At 36.7% G+C, this 21,652-nt stretch overlaps 2 protein-coding genes across 5 annotated transcripts in view; one reads left to right on the top strand and one right to left on the bottom strand.

Moving 5' to 3' along the window:
* hiw (MYC binding protein highwire) overlaps positions 1-21,652 on the bottom strand; it is a 305,440-nt gene that overhangs the window by 13,449 nt on the left and 270,339 nt on the right. The window contains exons 38-49 of one of the 4 annotated variants that reach the window (XM_074120283.1): positions 8,146-8,368; positions 6,253-6,435; positions 6,002-6,178; positions 5,718-5,924; positions 5,048-5,253; positions 4,734-4,872; positions 4,515-4,659; positions 4,243-4,434; positions 3,307-3,472; positions 2,768-2,955; positions 827-853; positions 56-148 (exon numbers count right to left, since the gene is read on the bottom strand). In XM_074120283.1, the coding sequence (XP_073976384.1) occupies positions 56-148; positions 827-853; positions 2,768-2,955; positions 3,307-3,472; positions 4,243-4,434; positions 4,515-4,659; positions 4,734-4,872; positions 5,048-5,253; positions 5,718-5,924; positions 6,002-6,178; positions 6,253-6,435; positions 8,146-8,368 (1,946 nt within the window). The remainder of the gene's footprint in view (positions 1-55; positions 149-826; positions 854-2,767; positions 2,956-3,306; positions 3,473-4,242; positions 4,435-4,514; positions 4,660-4,733; positions 4,873-5,047; positions 5,254-5,717; positions 5,925-6,001; positions 6,179-6,252; positions 6,436-8,145; positions 8,369-21,652) is intronic. The other 3 variants (XM_074120284.1, XM_074120285.1, XM_074120286.1) reach the window with 3 other exon arrangements.
* Positions 10,776-21,652, top strand: part of LOC141450154 (uncharacterized) — a 58,358-nt gene continuing 47,481 nt past the window's right edge. Inside the window, exon 1 of the mRNA XM_074120294.1 lies at positions 10,776-11,706. Within this exon, the coding sequence (XP_073976395.1) occupies positions 11,545-11,706 (162 nt within the window). The 5' untranslated portion in view covers positions 10,776-11,544. The remainder of the gene's footprint in view (positions 11,707-21,652) is intronic.

Raw genomic sequence — 21,652 nt, 5'->3', positions numbered from 1 at the left:
ACTTTAAAGCACTACTTACTAAGCAAAGTATCGCTTATTAAGCGATTAAACTTACCAGCTGGGGATAGTCCAACACTTCTTGGAGATCCGTATGCTAAAGGACTGCTACTGATGCTGTCCTGTTGAAGCCCCATACTACTCTTAGCTCCTAAATAATAAACAATAACTTTAATTTACTGATAAACCTGGAATAGTAGAAGATAATACAAAGAAGGATACATAGTTTGAAGGTAATTATGTACATATAATGTAAACTTCCGCAATTTGTATCTAAAAACTGTCATGCACATAATATACATACTAATAAAAAAATTCTGTGAAGAAAAACTAATCATAATCCACCGTAAATAATGGTAATAAATTTATGATACATTTATAACATACATAGATACTTGAAAAGGGGGGATAAGTGAGAAATTTACAAAAAATTATACACAACTATATAATCAGGGGTATATACAACGAGGATGCATTTGATTTTCTCTTATAACAATTAATCATGCATCTTCAAATCACCAACTTAAGTCAGATTTTTCATTCAATAGGAGGACAAGAAATAAATAATGCAAAGGAATAATAATAACAACTAAAACTTAAAATAATAATAATAAAATAATAATGCAGGGTTAGTAAAACTAAAAATGCGATTACTTGACTTAAAAAAGAATATATATATAAAAAGAAATAAATAGAAAAAAGATACGGGGTGGTTTAAAAACAATATAAAGAATACATTTTATTTTATTTTTTTAAAATAAAGATTCTGATGAAGCAAATATTTGATTTTGTACTTTAATTTTTAAGCTCTTTTACATTTTTAGAATACCTTGGCTTCGATGTCTGCCTGGAAATGCTAAAGGAAAACCAAGAGGTTTGTTTGTAATTTAACCCTAAAATTATTGCATTTATCTTAACTCTACTACAAAATAATAAGCATCAGGATTTTCCTGTTGTTATATATTTACAAGTTGTTTACTAGAAAATTTTAGAAAAATCATTTGAATGCAGTGGCAAAAAAAAAACAAAAAAAAAAAAAAACAAAGTGCAGTCAGAACATTGAAGAAGAGAATTACCATGCAGAACAATGCATCAGATGCATCTCCAGATTTCCAGTAATCATCATCATCATCATCACATTACTAGGAAATTGTTTATGATTTGTACAGGAGGTTGCTCGCACCTTAAAATTCTATTAGTTTGGGGCGGAGATTCTATTTTATTACAACAGAAAATTTTTTACGTGAACAGTCATACGATTTTTCCCCGACTGCAATTCCAGGAAATTTCGTTGTAGGGTACTTCTAGGAAATAGGGTTGATATCCCCATCCCTCTGATGGGTACTTTTAACAGTGGAAGATTAAATGTTGTAACCGCGTAGGTTGGCAGAGCCGTCAGAGACTGCTAGCGCTACTAGCGGAATCTTACCTAACATATATTATTACCTTTTCTCTTGACCAAAGCATGTGCTCAGTATTTTCATTTTCTTTATATTTTCTATTTTCCTTGCTTGCAAGACTTTTCATTGTTAATTTTTAGCTATTTCAGTTTATTTTTAGTTCTATTGTGCATGGTTTTCTTTTAGTTTCACCAGAGAGCTATCTTGCATTTCTCTTCTGCTTTCTTGCTTGTATATATTGTTTCTTATTTGTGGTAGAGTATTATTATCTGTATATATATATATATAGCCTTGTAAATATTTAAGTACAATTTGTTCGTGTAAATAGACACTTTGTTTAACTTGGACTCTGTAACTGCTTCGACCCTCCCTTCTCGCCTGAGTTCCCCAAGGAGAATTATTGGAATGACCCATCTCACGCTTCCACCAAAGGAGAGAAGTATTAAAATCAGTTTTGTGGTCATAATATGTTGCTAAAATCAAATTTGAAGATATGTCCCTCAAATGGAAGTACCACTTTACTCAATAGATGGTTCTGACTTTCTCGAAAAATGGCCTCTAGGCTTTACTGGAAAACTTTGTTTATACAATATACTTATTCTCACAGATTTTTGAACTTTTTTCTTTGTCATTTTCTAGGAACATCTTTTAGGGCATTATGCGGGGATGGGTTTCTTCGTCAGGTTAAATTTCAGTGTAATGTATGGGGTTACAAACTATATAATGTTACTAAGAATTAGATGTATTCAAATGTTCGGAGTTTAAAGAAAACTTGGGAGTCAGGGTCAAATCGCAAAAAGAAAAAGTCGTGTGAGTTCACACCAGATTCTTCACAATAAAGTTCGTTGTAATAAATAAGTTGCTAAAAAGCTCTAAAGCTAAGAGTAAAATAAATAAAAATAAATTTGTAGGAAATTTATGGCATCTAAGAAAAAATAATTTCCAACCTAGGCTAGAATAGAATACTGAAAAATCTGGCTTTTTAGTTTTCAACTATTTTTTTTTTTTGGGTTATTTTCCTTCTCAAGTTATAATCTGTCTGAAATTTAGTCCTATATTTTATTCTGTGTGAACAGTTAGAGTAGAGGCTGGATGGTAGCGAAACTAGCGGTCAAGACCAGAACTAAGGTATGTATCTCCTGAACTGAAATCTGATGGCCTTGATCCTTTCATGGGTTGTCACAGAAGCAAAGATGAACTTCAGAAAAATGTCTTCAGAAAAGTCTAAAAGGCTCAAATTACCAGAGTACTGAATAATAGACTTTAAAACTAATCTATGAACTTAATTTATAGTGATCAACTAATTAATTAATTCCTTGGGAAAAAGCTGTACAATTATCATGTAAAGAAGAATTAAGAACTGAGTATACCTGGTATAGGTAAAGGGCTAGAGCAGCTTGCACTCTGAGAAGTTCTAGATGTGGGCAACGGACTGGACGATCTAGATGCTTTACGCGGAGTATCTGGTGGCGTAGCACCATTTCCATTGGCACGACTCTCGCCAATCGCTTTTACCAGTTCTTTCACTGAAACGCCTAGCAGTTCTGGTGGTAGATCCCTAAAGAAATATGTAAAAGTTAATAAAATCTTGGTTAAGGATGGCAATGCTCTTAAATAAAATGAAGCCTTTTATGATGGTCACGACATTCCAATTTATAAATTTCAACAAATAATATAGACAATTTTAGTAGCTGGGTATAGAAAACTATACACTTAGTTGACGCTTCAGCGATTTAAAAACAAAATTTAATTGATAGCATCACCTTCACTCTGTGCTTGCCCGAGAACTGGTCACCTTCCTCCAGTAACTGAGGGAGATCACAAGCCACAGCATCCGCCGTAAAACTATTTTCGTAAGTGCATACAAAAAAAATAGAATGGGTTCATGTTACACTTTTTAATAACTTACTTCCCAGAACTTCCTTTTCTGTCAACAATTTTCCCATCGTCTAATTTCAACCATTTTGTCAATGCTGGTGATTTTGGAGTCTCTCTGTAGACAGATCGGCTGGACTCTTCTTTTACTGCGTTGCCACCTCCACCAGCTCCAACTCCTAAAGACCGAGATAATCTCTCTTTTTTTTAAAAAAAAAAAACTATGGGTAACGAGAAAAATATACACAAAATTTACTTATCTTTTAATTATCAGTTCCCTAAAAACTTCTGTTTTGTTGAAAACTATGAGCCTGATTGGAAATTCGTTTCTATATTTAAAACAAAGTCAGACCAGCAGAATGGATTCCTTATTGAACAATATCTTTTGATTGAATCGGTTGAATGAGGATTTAGAACATGTGTAGAAAATGGATTCCGCTTATTGAGATCATCAGACTATAATCACGAAAAATAAAGGATATCAGACTTTGTACTCAGAAAGAACTTGCGAAAGTGAATAGAGTTTGTCGACAAGGGTTTTCCACTGTCACCCTCTATTTACTTATTAAATCGTTGATCACACCCGAGAATGACAGTCATGGCTTAGGAGATGTAATGGGGCTATGGCGGTTCTAAAAGCTGATGATCAGGTTCTTTTGGCAGCTAGGGAAGATGCTTACAGCGTGCTGTCGACTAGACTGTTTGGACTGGGTACGGATTCCAAATTATTTTCCTTTCGGCGCATCAAACTGCCCGAGTCATTAGCGCCTTTACGATTGCACTGGCAAAACAACGGCTTGCACCCAAAACTACATTCATTCTTATAAATTCGCTCACATCAATACAAACTTCTACCTTGTGCAGTCGCAATACTAATCTACTCTGTATTGTTCAAATTTTAGCATAACATACATGTACCGCTGAAGCGAGGCATTGTTAAAAATAAATGCACACATATAAACATACAAACCTTGATGAGATGTAGAGCCGAAGACAAATGGCACCTGCGATGGTGGAGTTAAACGGCCACTTTGAAATATGGGGAATACTCCACCTTCTGAACTTGCAGCCGCTCCGCTCGTAAAGTCAAATCCTTTCTTACACTGAGGCGAAGTTCCGAACGCTAGGTCATTTTCACTGAAGCTCATTCCAAAGTCTATTCCTAAAATCAAGCCCTCTTTAAATATTCAATTTCCCCCTCGTCACCCCAATTCAAGTCAGAGGAAGTTCTTTTAAAATTACCTTTTTCAGAAGATGCACTCTCCGGGCGTAAGTATACATTGCTTAAATCTGAAGCTAGCGACCAAGCTTCGCCGTTCCAATTGAAACAAAACTGATTCACAGATTCCTTGTCCAACTGGATCCAGGTTCCTTCACTATTTTCCACCTGTTGTGACAGTTTGCATTAGTAAAGGATATTTTTGAAATGGTTCACGCTTTTCCCCAATTTCTTCCACTCACATGATCTATGACTGTTATGGAATTTCCCAAGGTGACCATGCCAACTGGAGGTGCCTTAAGATTTGGGCTGCTTCTAACATTATGTCCTGATGCACCGCACATCACTACTTTGTATCTTGAAGATTTCTTGGAACTTTTCCTGTAGAAGGAGAGCAATGAGTTTTTATAGTTTCAAATGAATAAACAGCTTAAGTGAGGAAAATTAAAGGCTGAATTTGGTGCGAATGGCCTACTTTCTTTCACTTAAGAGTAAAAATAATAGATGTTTTCCAAAGTCGATAGAAAACTATATTAGTGAAAAACAAAACACTTACGGAGAATCAATGATTGGTGATTTCCTGACATTGGGATCCTTGATGGCTACGTCAAGAATTGATTTTGGTTCTTGAACAGGCAGTAGCAGCGTCTTGCCAAGATGTTGGTTGAATTGTAAGCACCAAGCTTCCGTATACACACCCTCACAATACTGTCTGATCGTCTCCTGGTTTAACCTTAACCATACTCCATCATCATTGTGGATCTGTGAGCAAAACATTGTGATTATTAAGGAAGTTGTGCTAGTTTCAGGTTTTGTTTCGGGTTTAAACACCTTGTTGTAACATTTACACTGTGGGAATTACGAAGTCAAAGATTAAAATTGGTGAGAAACTAGATTTTATATACTTATCAACATCACACCAGCTAGTAAGATTGACGCAACGTTATTATTATTTATTGAAGAAGCTGCAAGTTTGATAGTTCGCACTTTTATCCAAAAATATAAAAACTATATGTGTTAGCATTTCTTACGAAACTTTTGGGCCAGCTTATCAGCGTTGAGCTGCTGAATAAAGGTACATTCGGAAATTTTCCCAATAGATCTTTAAGAGCCGTGGAGTGCTGTTAGAACTACAGCTTTAAACTAAGCTTGTAACATCTTTAGAGCCAATATTTATTCCAGTATTATTTCAAAAAGCACTCACCGGAATGAATTTATTAGTTTACCTCATCAATGAAAGCAATAGTTCCGTTGAGATGTACCACACCAAGCTGTTCACTCTGTAGCGACGGATGAGCACGAACTCTCAGACCGGCGCTATTTTTAGCCACAAATCGCCTAAGTTTACTCGGCTGATGTGTGGCTTTCCGGACAACACTTTGCGAAGGCGGAGTTAACCCTTGTGGCGGTTCTTTAACCTCCACTTTGTAGCCCTGAAATAAGAGATCTTTGTATTGATTGAATTCCATCATTTTACGGCGCTGATGAAACCTACCAACGAAAGGCTTACCTCATGCGCAGCATAACCATCAATGGTGGTGAGTATGGAATACCATCCAATACTGGCTGGAGTCCAGGTAGCGCTGTAGGTCCCATCGCTATTCGGCCTTACCAGCATATTTTCACTAGATCTTTTAATTACAGGTGAGGTGTAGCGTAATTCTTCGAAGGAATAGTTCTCATAAGCCTGTAATGAAACAGTTCACTGCTAGAAACAAATGATCCCACACCAAAATACATAAATACTACTTAATCTCATACCTTCATAATGGAAATGGCATAGTAGCACATTTTGTCCTTAACTGTGACTTCATAAGGAGTATCCAAGCATGGTAAAGCATGACCTCCAAATGTCTGTTCATCCGGTTGGCTTATTCTTCGCATCTTTCGGCTGACATCATATCCTATTTCCTTCTTATCTATCGGCACGGCTTTTACTTCAATCTAAAATAGATATAATTGGTAAATATTTCGAAAATCACAACCATATATTCTTCTACATAGCGACGGTCAACCAAAGATCTATTGCCCAACCAAAGCACCAGAAATTGTGGGAATTGGATTGTAAAGTTTTACTAAAACTACTTGACCCTCACCCAACTGTTTACTTTTTCATGATGCCTTAAACCACGGGTTTGTACCGAAATCTACAATGAACCAGTTTAACCAATATTTGGTTTCTTGTGACTCTTAAGTTTATAATGAGTCATGACTATCTTTGAGAGGGTACTGTTTTGAGCAGCCAATTCCTCCGTTCACTACTATTCACAGATACTATACTTTAAACTTTGCCAAAAGGCCAAGAGGTACATAAAAATGTTTAATGATTTAAGTAGCAAGGTATTTTTTCATTTAAAATATTCTGGAAGAAAAAAAATAATCTAATGTACCTTGATACAAAATTATGTTTTAAAGCAGCAATACTTTCTCGAAGAATCATACCTCCACCGTCAATCCTAGAGAAATAAAGTAAGAAGCACATAAGTTTGTTTACAATTTGAAGCACGTACTCAATAGAAAGGCCATGTGTTACTGTTCGAATGGTTCTCTCTCAGCAGAGCAGTAAAATTCTGTACTGTCTATATCCAACAGACAATCTTCATAACAGAATATTGGTTTATGATTATAATCTGACTTGGTGTTTATAATCTTCTAATAAGGTGCTACCTTCTCTTACTTGGTGACTGACATTTATTACTAACATTGCAGCTGAAGGCGACACAACGAAGACGTCTTATCTATTATTAAAAGTGGACGTATCCGAAGTAATAGTGCAGGAATGTAGTAGTACATTTTGCATTCAGAAAATTGGTTTAATCGCAAGTCGCACATCATTTAGCTAGTTACACATAGTTAAAGCGAATAGAAACGGCCAAATTACCTATAAACAGAAAATTTGAGAAAGATAATAAGTTCACTAAAATAACTTCACATATTTACTAAGTATACACGTACGTACAAAACTTATGTATAAAAAAAATCAGAAAACTTATAATGAAGATAATGGCCGGAAGTGGTCCCAAAATTGTTTTATATCTCAAAAAAAAAAAAAAAAAAAAAAAAAAAAAAAAAAAAAACTACATTAGATAATTTGCAAAAACACAATTATGTTAATTCCCAACAATGAGTACACGCTACTATAAGATAATGGTTAGGGCATGATAGAATACTTCTCTCGCCCGCCCTTTTTAGTTGTGATAACCTACTGTAGGGCACGCAACCGGAGGTTAGAAAGGCGAGCGAATATTCTAAATTAATTGCGCATGTGCCTGGCATGACATGTGATTCTGACAACTGGAGAAGAGTCGGTGTCAGAAGTTGTCTAGAAAGAATAACAAAGCTTGTGAGATGAGGAATGACAATGATGGAAAGTGAAGACCTCTTGTCTGTCTTATTTACTTTTTACTTTACTTTATATTGCTCAATACTAGAGATGGCTGTGCTCTACAATTAAGCAAAATATCGATATCTGAGCACTAAGTAGCGAGATATTTTGAGTAATGAAAAATCGATTATTTTCAAAGCTTGTGCCACCAGTATTCATTCAACCCAACACTTCTTTTTAACCAAAGATATGAGAAAAAAAAACGCGAGCAACCAATTAGACATCTTCTTAAGAAACGACTTCATTTAAACAAAATCAATAACTCTCACCCTTAAGTTTGGAACATGAACAATATCACCATATTGATCTTTAGTCAACATTGTCAACAAAGCTGGCCATCCACAGCGCATATCTTCTCTGGAATAGAGTAACTCTGATCTGGTGGGATCCACGTACGGCTCTGGTTGCAGCCATCTGGATAGGCGACCACCGCTAGTGCCGGGCACACATTGTACCAGATCTCGTAGAAATAGCCGTTCATTGGAGTGGCAACTATAACACAGAATGAAAAAGAAGTTATTTAAAGTAAATTTGTCATTATATTAAGTAATTATCAAATAGTTTTATTGGAATTTTGAGTAATTTATATTTGTAACCAGAATGTACGTATGTAAATCTGGTTACGGCGACGAAGCTCCAAATAAACTCCTTCTTTCTCCGTCTAAAGACGAAGATGATTTTTAAAGTTGTAAGAGCTGTCTCTCTCGAACAGATTTCCCGTTTTCACGTTAAAGTAGAAGATGTGATGCGCATTTTTCCGACGCTTTTCCCGTTGAATACGAGAGCGTAATGTTCATTTACATTAAACCGTTCACTCAATAAGAAATATGTTGTCAGATCATTTCACGAATATTTTTGGAACATTTTTATCAGATAAAGGTGAAGTTGAGTATTAGGAATATCTCCTGTTTAGAGGTTATGTCCTTAATGTTGATATTAACTTCCTTTTACTTTAAAATGAAACTAGGAAATTAAATAACTACGGACATTCTAAATTACTGAAGTTCAAAGAGGAGATAAGGCGAAACACAGTAAATAAGAAGATATAATAATAAATTAACTGCCGATAACAACACTAATCTACACGACGACAACTGGTTTAATTGGTTTTTGAAAACCGGTTTGCGTATTTAGAAAGTATTGGTTCTAGGAAAAATTACATTGCAGTTTTACCCTTCACATGTAAATGTTCACCAGCTGTTTTCGACTAAAAAATTTGCAACAATTACAAAATAAGGAGGTGTTCAAATGAATAAATGTGCAGCAAAACATTTGGTGAGCACACTCACACGACTTCCTCTTACTCTACTTCTTGAGGTTTTACATTTTTTTCAAACTTGGAATTTTAAAAATATATCTACATGTGCGCTATGCAATTTACAAAGTCTAGGGGAAATTGTAGGTTGCTTCAAACAAAATCTTAGACAAGTGTAAAAATAAAATCTTCAAAAGGAGCATAATTTACTGAGAATAAAAGCAGTACTTCCGGTGGGGGGAGGAATTTCAACCGCGAAGTTAGACCCCAAACTGAAGTTTAAGTTTCCTTCAGATTTGACGTTTTCAAGATCATTTTGCTCGCACACGTACTCGCAAAAGAGACTACAATATTTCATATTTGAACTGTAACTCAAGGAGCGGCGTCACAACGGAAGCTTCCGGCGAATACTAGATTTCGAAAATTTGATACCATCACAATATTTTCCATAACAGCTGGGACAGGAAGTAGCCCAATTATGCGGAAATCAGATTTCGAGTTTTAGGTTTCTTTGATCAAGACTCTCGCTCTATGTCGTCTTCTTCTTCTTAACTGGCGCTACAACTCAAGCAGAGTCTTGGCCTCCTCAAGACGTGCCCGCCAGGCGTCTCTTTCCTGCGCAGCCGCCCTAACCAGTTTCGGAATCCTAACATAGATGCAGCATCCTTTGCCATACTATCCTCCCTAAGCACAGCTTTGGTCTGCCTTCCCTCCTGGATCTCCTTGCATGTTTCCCTTCCAGCACTTTCTTAGGAATCTCATCTTCACTCATCCCTAGCTACGTGTCCTGCCCATCGCAGCAGTCTACCAAGCTTTATTATTTTTATTATATCAGGATCCGTGAAGAGAGTGTACAATTCCTGGTTTTTTCCTACTTCTTTAATTCGGTCCATTGCGTGTAGGAGCAGCTCCCGCTCAAAAAACGAAAGGGCCCGTTCATCTGCCTTGGTCATCGCCCACGCTTCGGAATCATAACTCAGCACTGGTCAGATGAGGGTTTTATAGAGAAGGGCTTTTGTGTCCCGAGGGATGAGTCTACTTTTTACATGCCTTACTAGGCCGTAGTAACGTTTGTTAGCTCTCTTTTATTTCTGAACCAACTTGGTTCTCACTGTTTCCCAGTGACCCAAGATAAGTAAACTCGTAAACCATCTCAAATTTATAATGGGCGGTGGAGCCACATCCTGTGCGCATATACTTGGGTCTCTACGTCTAAATACAGAAAATTACTGAGAAATCAATTTTTAAAATTTCGTTTAGCTATCTACAGAGGACCATCCAGTAAGGTATCTTACAAAGTGGTAGTTTCGGTTGTGGAATTTCCATCTATCTCTGAATTTGAGCAACCCATCTACTTAGTCCTCCTTTATAATGTTTAGGACACAAAACCTCTACAAAAAATGGTCTTTTAGAGGAAAGCCGTAAAGTGCATCCGGTTCTGGGACTTAAATCGCTAAATTAATCAGGTCCTCTGGCGGAACCCAATCTTAACTCACACTTTCAGCTTCTGGCAATTTTCAGTTTTTTTTCTGAAATATCTGGTTCACATACACGCAGACCATTTTGTGAAAGCCACTTTTTCGGAAAACCAACTTGAGCATTGCAGTTAGACGTGTCCTCGGTGCGTGTACATCCGGTGAGATTAATGTTGGAAATCTGACGCGTTTGCAATCTTCCTGCTTTTTCGCTCGTATGTCGCCAAGAGAAAGGGCCCCCACATTATTTGTGGCCACAAAAACAGCGCGAATTTAGTGCAAGACTGTGTGTGTGCGTTAGGAATAGAGTAGGGGTAAGCGACGGTGAGAGGGGCACAGCCGAGATAGTGGGGGGTGCCGACAGTGTTGTGAGTAGACTGGTCTAAGTAGTTCAGTCGGCGTGCCACACTACACTGTGCCACAACTAGCTAGTGTTCAATGTGTCTTCGTGCTTCATCAGCGACCGTCTTGTGTGTCTAATTTTTTTTTTTTTTTTCTTAAGTTCAATGTGATAAGTGGTTCGAGCCTCGCCATATTTTCTCGCTGAGCTCTAATCAATCATGAAATTTTAGGTTTTTTTCTTTTTTTTGAAGAATGTTAGGTTTGGTTTGTTTTGGTTCTTGTAGTGTTTGCAAGAAGTAATCAAAGAATCGCTATCATTTCAAAGTTTCGGATTTCAGTGTCCAGTGTCGGGAAACTCCTTCTTCAGGATGTCACACGTCATCTCCATGTAATAAATCACAAGATTAATCTAATTGGGCAGGAGGTTGGTGGGGGCGGCAACTTCAAGATATTTTCCAAAAAATCCCCACCCGTACATTAAAGGGGATAGTACAAAAACAATCCTTCTGTCCGCCGCCAGGAGGGCTGGAAGTTCCAGGAAAAAAAAAACCCTCTCTCCAGCTGAGAAAGCATAAGCAGTGAAAAAGGATGCAGACATGCGACATCCGGTCAGCCAACTGTTCCTTCACTTGTTGGTACTGGTACTATTGTGTATTCCACATGTACTACCTCTATGTCGGCGTACAGAATGCGAATGTACGAATGACATCTCAAAAAGTAGTGGAGTGGCCGCTAAATGCATTTTCCCAAAAAGACAAGTAAGTCAAAAAATATAAATAAAAAGAAATTAAAGATTTTTTTTTCATTTTCAAAATAAAACATTTAATGTGAAATTTATAACCTGAAATATAAAATATAACCTCCCCTATTGTTTATACTTCTCTCTAGTAAAAACAGTCGAACTGTTTTGTGTTGGTTTCTTTCAACAAGTTATTGAGGAAAATTTAAACTTTTAGTTGAAGGATTTTCCTCCAAGTTACTTTTTCTGTATACATAAAAAGAAAATTCCTGAACTGAAAATAACATTCAATAAAAGCACAATTTCGACCAGCTGTTATTTGCAGATATAAATAACTTTTTCTTTTTTTTTTAGTAACTCCGATTTAAATTTTCTCGTATAAATAGTAGATGTGTTAGATCTAAATTTAATATGTTCATTTAACGAATTATTAAATAAAAATCATTTAAACCGTTTTTGCGACAATAATTAAAAACTGACTCAATAAATTGACGTTCTTTTATCATTGTCAGTTCCGGTTCAATTTTTGCACAAATTTATGCGGTGGTTCAATACTTCTGATTGAATTTAATTTATTCTGGAAGTAGAAAAAAATAAATAAATAAATGGTATTTGTATTTTTAAGTATTCCGGATAAGACCAACTTTGACGGAAACTCCATTAGTTTTTGGAAGAACAAAAATGAAATACGAGGGTCGTTTGAAAAGTCCGTGCAAAAATAAAAACTACTTAATTTTTTGGGGTAAACCTTTTTTATTTTTCAACATAGTCTCCTTTTAGGCTTATACACTTCGTCCAACGCTGCTCTAGTTTGTTGATCCCTTCCGAATAATAGGATTTGTCCAAGTCTGAAAAATAGCCATTCGTTTCTGCAATCACCTCCTCGTTTGAATAAAATCTTTTTCCCGCCAGCCATTTCTTCATATTGGGGAACAAATAGTAGTCCGAGGGAGCCAAATCTGGAGAATAGGGGGGGGATGTGAAACGAGTTGGAACCCTATTTCCATTAATTTTGCGACCACAACTGCTGAGGTGTGAGCTGGTGGGTTGTCGTGATGGAAAAGGACTTTTTTGTGGGCCAATCGTGGGCGTTTTTTCCTGCAGCTCGGTTTTCAAACGGTCCAATAATGCACCTGTAATAGTTTTACCCTTTTCCAGATAGACGATGAGGATTATTCCTTGCGAATCCCAAAAGACAGTCGCCGTAATCTTTCCGGCCGAAGGAACGGTCTTCGCCTTTTTTGGCGCAGATTCCCCCCTTGGTAACAACCCATTGTTTAGATTGTTCTTTGGTCTCAGGAGTGTAGTAATGTATCCATGTTTCATCCACAGTGACGAAACGACGCTTAAAAGTCCTGCGGATTCTTCTGGAACAGCTGCAAACCGTCCTTGCCACACTTCACACGATTTCGTTTTTGGTCAAGCGTGAGCAATCGCGGCACCCATCTTGCGGATAGCTTTGTCATGTCCAAATGTTGATGAAAAATATTATGTACCCGCTCATTCGAGATGCCCACAGCACTAGCAATCTCACGCACCTTCACTCTTCTGTCATCCATCACCATATCATGGATTTTATCAATGATTTCTGGAGTAGTAACCTCAACAGGGCGTCCAGAACGTTCAGCGTCACTTGTGCCCATATGGCCACTCCGAAAATTTTGAAACCATTTATAAACTGTTCTAATCGAAGGTGCAGAGTCACCAAAATGTTTACCAAGCTTCTCTTTAGTCTCCTGAGGCGTTTTGCCTTTCATAAAGTAGTGTTTAATCAACACACGAAATTCTTTTTCGTCCATTTTTTTGAAAATCACTCGACTTCCTCGATTCAAACGAATGCCAAACACAAAGAAATAGACCGATCTGGCTGAAACTTGGTGTGTGTTCTTCCAAGAGATGCTACTAACTAAACATAACCTCGATACGCGCCAGTAGTGCTATCTCTCTGACTTTGCACGGACTTTTCAAACGACCCTCGTAGAATGAAAAATTAATGCCATTTTCAGTCATGATAAACTTGTATTATGCCGGAGCTTTCGACCTAGGGACTAGGGTCATCTTCAGGGCTAATTTACAATATACTATTTTACATTATTAAAGGGTTGGTGTTTCTTCTGTCTTGTCTGTTCATGGACTGTCGAAAGCTCCGGCATAATAAAGTTTATAATGACTGAAAATGGTATTAAATTTTTCATCCTATTGAAACTATGATTCAGTCACCAAAAATAATGAACAGTAATTACAAAATGAAATAGTTTTTAGCGTCACCTTTATAGAAATCTATCGCCTTCATTGTTGGTGATTTTCTTGCAAATGGATGTAATTATGATTTTCTTAAAATTGGGTATAAAAATTATAGAGGGAGTATATCAAAATTTTTTAATTTGTAACACTGTTCTCGTTGAAATTGATTAAGGGCTCCTCTGAGAGAGAATAGGGTTCGGTTTCCCTCCATTTTTGCACAATTGTGCACTTACAATGTTGTGAATTGTTTTCTAAAATGACGAGTGTGAAGATACTTGCGGAAGGGGAAGTGTGAGGATCGAACGAATTCCGCTTCCTAAATAATTTTTGGTAAAAACTTAATGGTCCACGAGAGAAGCTGGTGAACTGTAATTAGTTGTCTGAAAGTATTGAATTCATTGGAAATTTTCAATAATACATTTTTCTTTAGCCAATTCTTAAAGATATTTTTTTTATCTGTAGTTAGCCGACAATGACCTAAAAGGTCTGTACAAACTTGGAAGAAAATAACCAAATCAAACATGTCTGAACATGAACGACCTTGAACCTCGTGGTATTTATGATATTCTTCTGCATCTTCCAAGCTACTGATGACTAATAATTTATTCATCATGAACAATCAGCATTTAACGCAACCGGAAAACAATTAGCGATTGTGCTCTAAAAAAGCGGAAGTTCCTTTTCATTTTATAAAGTAATTTCCTTTTGGGTGAGGCAACCTATTTCTTCTTTCCTTTCCTTTCTTGCCAAACTGGAACGGAAATTAGGTTGGACTGTTACGTAAACACCTGGGGGAAGGGCGTTATGTTATTGGAAATTCGGATGTCTTTAGAGCTGGGGAGTGGGATATTCACTAAAAAGATCCCTAACTGGATGCTCGAATAAACAGCTTTGACTAGCCACGACTATTTCTCCAGCTAACAAAATTAAGCTTGGAACTTTACTATGAGGAGGTTTCGAATCGAAGTTACAGAACTACATGAATGCCATTCAGTATTGCTCGTGATATTTTCCGGTCGCTAAATTATAGCTGGCTGCACCTCCAAGAGTTTGCGAGATATTGGCAGACCACTTTTTTTCGCACTCAAGCTACTTCACATCAAATCATATTTCCGGTGAAAATCCTATATCGATTAATTGTGACTCGATTACTTATCGCGTGAAAGTTAGTTGTAAGACAGTAAAAGTAAATCAGAAGATCGATATAGCGAAATCTACTAAGTAAATTATTGGGCAGCTCTCGAAATTATATAGCCATCGATATCAGGATGAAGTTTTTTTTTTTTTTATCTGATCTTTAATTGACCCAGGGTACGTGAGCGGAAGCTACCGGAAGACGACTTACTGTGGAGAGCTTGTAAATGCTTGTGAAAGGCAGTAGACAAGGACACCTGTAGTTTCTGCCGAAGAAGTATTTTGCCAGCACCTCTCTAATAAAAGTACCTCAGCTTGTTGTTACAACCAACAGCACCTCGCTCTGCCAATTCACAGTGAAAGTCAATTTACCGGCCCAACTTTCTTAAATCACTATTAGTGTCAAAGTGATGTCTTCATTTTAAGCGTCTTAACTGTAAATTGAAGTACTTTTTCCATTGAACAGAAAATTTGGCACCATCAGAGTTGATTACCATGTTTGTGTGACTATAAGGGATTTCTCTGTTGTAGTATTTTTATTTCATTTTATTTTAAGGATTTTTTATATATTATAAGGATTGAAAATTGTAAATATACAAAAAAATAAATTGGACAAAAAAGTAGGTACCCCATTATCTTCTTTGTGTCTGGTCTTAAACTATAACCTAAAACGCTAAGGATTCGGTCAAATTCGGATACTGATTAGATTCCGAATCATTCGATTCTGAATCATGAACGAATATCTCAGTCCGAGTCTCGGCAAGTTCAGTTCCCTGAACCTCTCTTAATTACTCTCAATAGTCAGGTGTACTGCAATCGTGCCAAATTTTCCCCCACTTCCAGTTTTCACCGGAAACATCTGTTCTGAAGGCCTGCTGGGTCCGGAAGAGGGGTGGTTTCTAATAAAATGATCTCCGTGGCTCAAGAACTGGAGTCGTTGTGAGGGTCCACACTAGAGTTTTCTCAACCAAGAAAATTAATTCCTCTATAATTTTCCCACTAAAAGCAGTTATTTGTTCGTTAAAAAAAAATCTGGGTAATAAATATTTAGTTAGTTGATAATCCTACCCAGTGTCCAGGGAATGTTTTTTTTTTGGGGCTGTAAAATATTTGTTTGAGGTTAGATATGGGGGGGGGGCGTAAACGTGGAAAATAAATAAAAATTATGGCGGTGGGTCGCCCAAAGAGAACATAGAAACGGAGGCGGTGTGTGGGTCTGTACCGTGGGTATTACAAGGGACACCCTGCGAAGGTTGTTGGGGATTTGTTCTGCTTCCACCCTTTTTGCTGTAATTCATTCGGGCCAATGCAAGGACAGGGTGTCGGGCGGGGCCCCTTAACTAATTTATTGTGCGCCATTAGAGGGAGGGTGGGGGGCGCGCGTCCGCCTAAAAAGTTTTGACTCTTACACAATCTAGGGTCTCGCCATGATGATGTAGCCGAGATACTAGCAGCACTGCTGGGGGAAAAAAACCCATGTAATTCTTTTTCACTTTTTCTCCCTTTCTAATCGGTCATTGCAATCATGGAAAATATTTTCTATTTCAAAATTTTCAGTAGTAGTAAATGGTCTGTCTGTATGAACTCCAGCTCACCAGTCATGAGGGACTTTGGGGGTAACTTAGCGAAGGCGAACCGAAATTAACACGTTGCAGTGTTTTTTTTTTTTTTTTTTTTTTAAATTAAGGCGCATCAAAATCTAAGGTTATTGGCGCCCGGAGTTTTTAACCATGTATTGCCGTCCTCCAGACAGTGTTCTCTCGTTAGAGAATAAACATTAATTTAACTTTCAAAAAAACATTTTTTTGAAAGTAATAATAAAAAATAATCAGATGATTGATGACGAAAGCTGCTGAAAACAAAAAAAAAGAAAAAGAATTATGAATCAGCTGTCAGCTGATTTAGGTTAAATGGTGTTTATAAAGTTTTTGAAGAAACAAATATGGCTGATTCTCTAAAAGTTTCGCGATAGGAAATCACGATGATTTATGAACGCACTAAATGGATTTATTTTGTTGTTTTTCAATTGAGTTAGGAAAAAAAAAAAAACTGTTTCTATAGCAGCAAGTTTAGCTTTAATCTTAGTTTAGCGCAGCGTGGTTTTTTATTGTGGTAGACTGTGCCATGTGAGTTACTCTGAACAGCTGATTGCTGAGGTGTCCATGGGGCTGTGTGTTTCCAGGACAATGGTGGCTAAAGATGAAACTGGCCAAAAGACTGTAACTGAACACTGCCCCCGTATCATCCGCTGTAGTTTGCAAATTGATACACAACAAATCATCACCACCATACAAGAAGGGTACACTATCCTCATAATCCCACATAATCTGGACAAAATCTCAAAAAGGTGCTCGTGTCGATTGGTGCAAACAACTGCTTAAGAAATACAATGGCGATGCTTCAAAAGACGTGTATAAGATTGGAACAGGTGGCGAATCATGGATATATGAAACTGGTCATGTGGCAACAGTGCCTTTAGAGGAACGTAGAACGGGTCAATTCTGAATGGTACACAACCATTTGTTTGCCGGAAGTCTTCAATGATATAAGGAAAACAAACAAGCGCCGTCGTTTCATTCAATGCCACATCTCGTCTAACAACCGACTATTTGAGCACTCAAAAAAATCGAATTAATGGGTCATCCGCCGTACAATCCTGATTTGGCACCAAATGACTTCTTTTTGGTTTCCGAACGTCGAAGAATAAATTACGTGGACAACGATTTTCTGTCGGCAGAAGAAGCCGTTGATGCATTCAAAATACCATGTTTTGGAGGTGTCTCAAGCGGAATGGGAAAAAATGCTTTGACAAGTGGTTCGAACGCATGCAGAAGTGTATAGATCATAAAGGAGGATATTTTGAAAAACAATAAAGTCATTTACAATGACAAATTACTGTTTTTGTATGATTAGACTCAAAATATAAATAGTGCCCCTCGTATCTGATAAAGAGAAATCAGCCATCAAAAAAAAGTTGATTGGATACAAAGTATCGAGAACGTTTTTACAAGATAAAAAAAAAACGTGTTCACGCGAGTGACGAAGACAATTGTTACTAATTTTGGGCGTTTGACCTTGTGAACAGAAAAGGGCACTTTGAAAAGTAAAACAATTATTTATAAGAATCAGTTTTTTTTTAATAGAGTGGGGGGAATAGTGACGTGTCATAGCTTGTAACGGGTCAGGTTACATTAAGACAGGTTACCACGACAAGAGGTATCATTTTACGGTTATCGAGAGAACTGTGAAAGTCGATTAGCTCGATTAGTAGCTGTGCTTGGGGTGAGGGGGAGGGGGACGTTAGGTCACTTAACTACTGCTTCACTAGTCGACATCTAGTCGAGGTTCACTGTTCAATTAAAAAAAATCGTTTCAAAATGAAATTTAATTTCTTTTTACAAATTGTTCTCTGTTTTAGAAGTTAGTTTGGGAGAATATTAACAAATTTACTGGTATGTTGTGATTTTTATTTGTTGTAGACTGTGCATATTTATTGTATATCCCTGAACGATTTCGGACCTTCAGCCATCATCAGAGAGGCGTTTACTCAGTTCAATGTAGAGATTTCCGAGTTTATTGCAAGACAGAAGCAAAAATGGAAGTCAAAAATCTATACCAAATTCATTTATCCCACTTGAAAATCCGAAACTAGACAGGAATATAATAAATATAACCTGCACTACGACGTATAACAAGAAAGATATTAGCCAGTACCGCCAACCTAACCTCATTTTTAATACTTAGTATTTAATGATGGTTATAGTTTTTTTCAACCGTTGTTGATAGATGTCTGTACGTTTCTCGGTTGTACAAACCCTGAAGAAGGTAGTAAAAATTACCGAAACGTTAGTATAAAGCAAAAAAATTTTTTTTTATTTAAGACCGCACCTCGATATTCACCAAAAAATCATAAGTAAGGCGCCACAGTAGCCGAGCGGGTTAAGAGGCGAGACCTGCAAAGCTAATATGCATTGTGGTACTGGGTTCGATTCCCGTTCTTGGCCTTGGATTTTATTTAATGGTTAATATGAGAAATTTATAGTAAAGTATGTTAGGCGGTTAAGAGTCTAGACCCGCAATGCTAAGATGTATTGTTGGTTTAGTGGGTTCGATTCCCCGGTCTCTAGGCCTTGGATTTTATTTAATGGTTAATAAAAGAAATTTATAGTAAAGTATGTTAGGCGGTTAAGATACTAGACCCGCAATGCTAAGATGTATTGTTGGTTTAGTGGGTTCGATTCCCGGACTTAGGCCTTGGATTTTATTTAATGGTTAAATGAAAAATAGTAAAGTACGTTTGCTAGTCGCCTCCGTCCACGACACCTGATTGGTAGTTGGACGTTAAGCCCCGCCTGAAAAAGTAGGCGATTACTTTACTTTACTTTTAAATCATTAGTATTTAATCTTCCGCATTAGTAATTTCATCAAAGTGATAAGGTATTATTGCAAAAATGCCGAGATTTCATACCCTGCTAATAGCAAGATTTAAATTACGTACACAAAAATCTAAAATTTTCTAATTTAATCATTTTTTCTGGTTAAAACACTGGTTTTAGTGCAGTTTTTTTTTAGGGTGGGAGTTGTTTGTTTTCCTGTAAAGTGCTATTCTAGGATAATGTACAGTTTTACCAACTGGCGTTAAGTGTTTAAAAAAATTATCATTATTTGTGGTCATAATGAGATTATTTTTTTTTTTATTCGATTGCAACTGACTTCCTTTTACTAAAAGAGAAAGCGGAAATGAAAAGTTGATAATTCACCTCTAAATATCATGATTTTAGAGGCTGTGGAATAATAATGTCAAAATAAAGTAAGAAAAAAAAAATAGATGGGCAAAGTGAAGAAGTGGGGGCGCCGTACAAGATAAACAGCTTACAACACCACTGCCTGCTAAATGACTCACTTGTTTTTATTTTCAGTGTTGCCATCTAGAAAAAAAAAAACTTGTTCTGCAACATTTATACAATTATATCCCTGCGGCACTACGTACACCAACTCCCATTTTGTTTTGTTCTTATTCCTAATTATGTGAAACTACAAAAATGAATATTGTTCTAAATGACAAACTAATATTATTATTTACGTTTTGCCCTGAAAAACTTTTGTATCCAGAAGAATTATAATGACAGTGGTCTGGGTCTCCAGGAAGCTAGAAGTCCTTAGGGAATTCTCCATGCTGTAATTAGGGGAACCCTTTAGGGAGGTGTATACCAGTATATATTGTACTTTTTCCCCACCATAGAAACCAGGCTATTGTGAACACGCAGGGACTGCCTGTCCCTGACTTACGTCTGGAATTGTCATGGGCAGAAGGTACTTATTTATCGTTATTGCCCAGGTTTTGCTTTTATTTTTTGTTTACAGTTAATATATTTATAATTGACTTTTTTCCCCTAAACTAGGACCCTTTGACTCAACCTTTATTTGTCCTTAACCTTACATCAAGTAAAGTCAAGTAATTGCCTATTTTTTCAGGCCAACTACCTAATTAAGTGTCGTGGACGGAGGCGACTAACAAACATACTTTACTATAAATTTCTCGTATTAACCATTAAATAAAATCCAAGGCCTAGACACAGAGGGAATCGAACCCACTAAACCAACAATACATCTTAGCATTGCGGGTCTAGTCTCTTAACCGCCTAACATACTTTACTGTAAATTTCTCATATTAACCATTAAATAAAATCCAAGGCCTAGTCACCGGAGGAATCGAACCCACTAAACCAACAATACATCTAAGCATTGCGGGTCTAGTCTCTCTTAACCGCTCGGCTACCGTGGTGCCTATTACTTCAAGTAGGGTATATTGTGGTTGTTATGAATAAACAAAGTGAACCCTTCTTTTATCCAAGTAGTAGTAGGTCTTTCATAAAACCTATACATAATAACTAATATCGGCCAATCTACTCTAGAAATAACCTCCTCGTAGGACCCAAAGCATAATCTTTTTTTGTGGCAGCCCTCATGTTGCGAATAAAACTTGGGACTATTAACAAAACGAGCACCAAGCGTAATTCTATAAATTCATTCATTCGGTTAATGGGCATTTTTCAAATTTTAAACTTGACATCATTCTATGGATGGAAAAACTTGTTCTGAAATGGCACTCTCCAGACAGGTGTTTCAAGTTTTGGCTTCCTTGAAAAAGAACTTAAAAAACCAATTTTTCCTAGAAAAATGCTTCAGTCTCGGGAGAGCAACAATACTATCGAACCAAGATCGAAATTAATTCGATTTTTCGTGTTCATAACAGAGCAGGAGAAAGTAAAAATAATTCAAGCTCACTGATTGGCTAATAACCTTAAACAAACTTAATCAGAGTTATAATTAAACTCCAACCTCATGAGCAATTATATAATGGTTCATAAAGAACAGGATGTGGATAAGAAAAACGAGAGTGAAATGTTAAATACATAAATAAAAATGAAAAAAATCAAGTACAAGACAACAAAGAAAATTACTAATACAGCAAAAATAATTACAGAATGTAGCTTAAAATAGAAATGGCGATAAACTATAATACTAGATTTATGTATTATTAAACAAACAGGTTAGTGATCAAGTGTATGTTATTATTAAAAATA

The sequence above is a fragment of the Rhodnius prolixus genome, unplaced genomic scaffold (assembly GCF_049639745.1).
Source record: "Rhodnius prolixus isolate KJV_2025 unplaced genomic scaffold, Rpr scaffold_2, whole genome shotgun sequence".
Lineage (NCBI taxonomy): Eukaryota > Metazoa > Arthropoda > Insecta > Hemiptera > Reduviidae > Rhodnius > Rhodnius prolixus.
The sequence above is the reverse complement of the archived record's forward strand: the minus strand, read 5'-3'. Positions and strand labels throughout refer to the sequence as shown.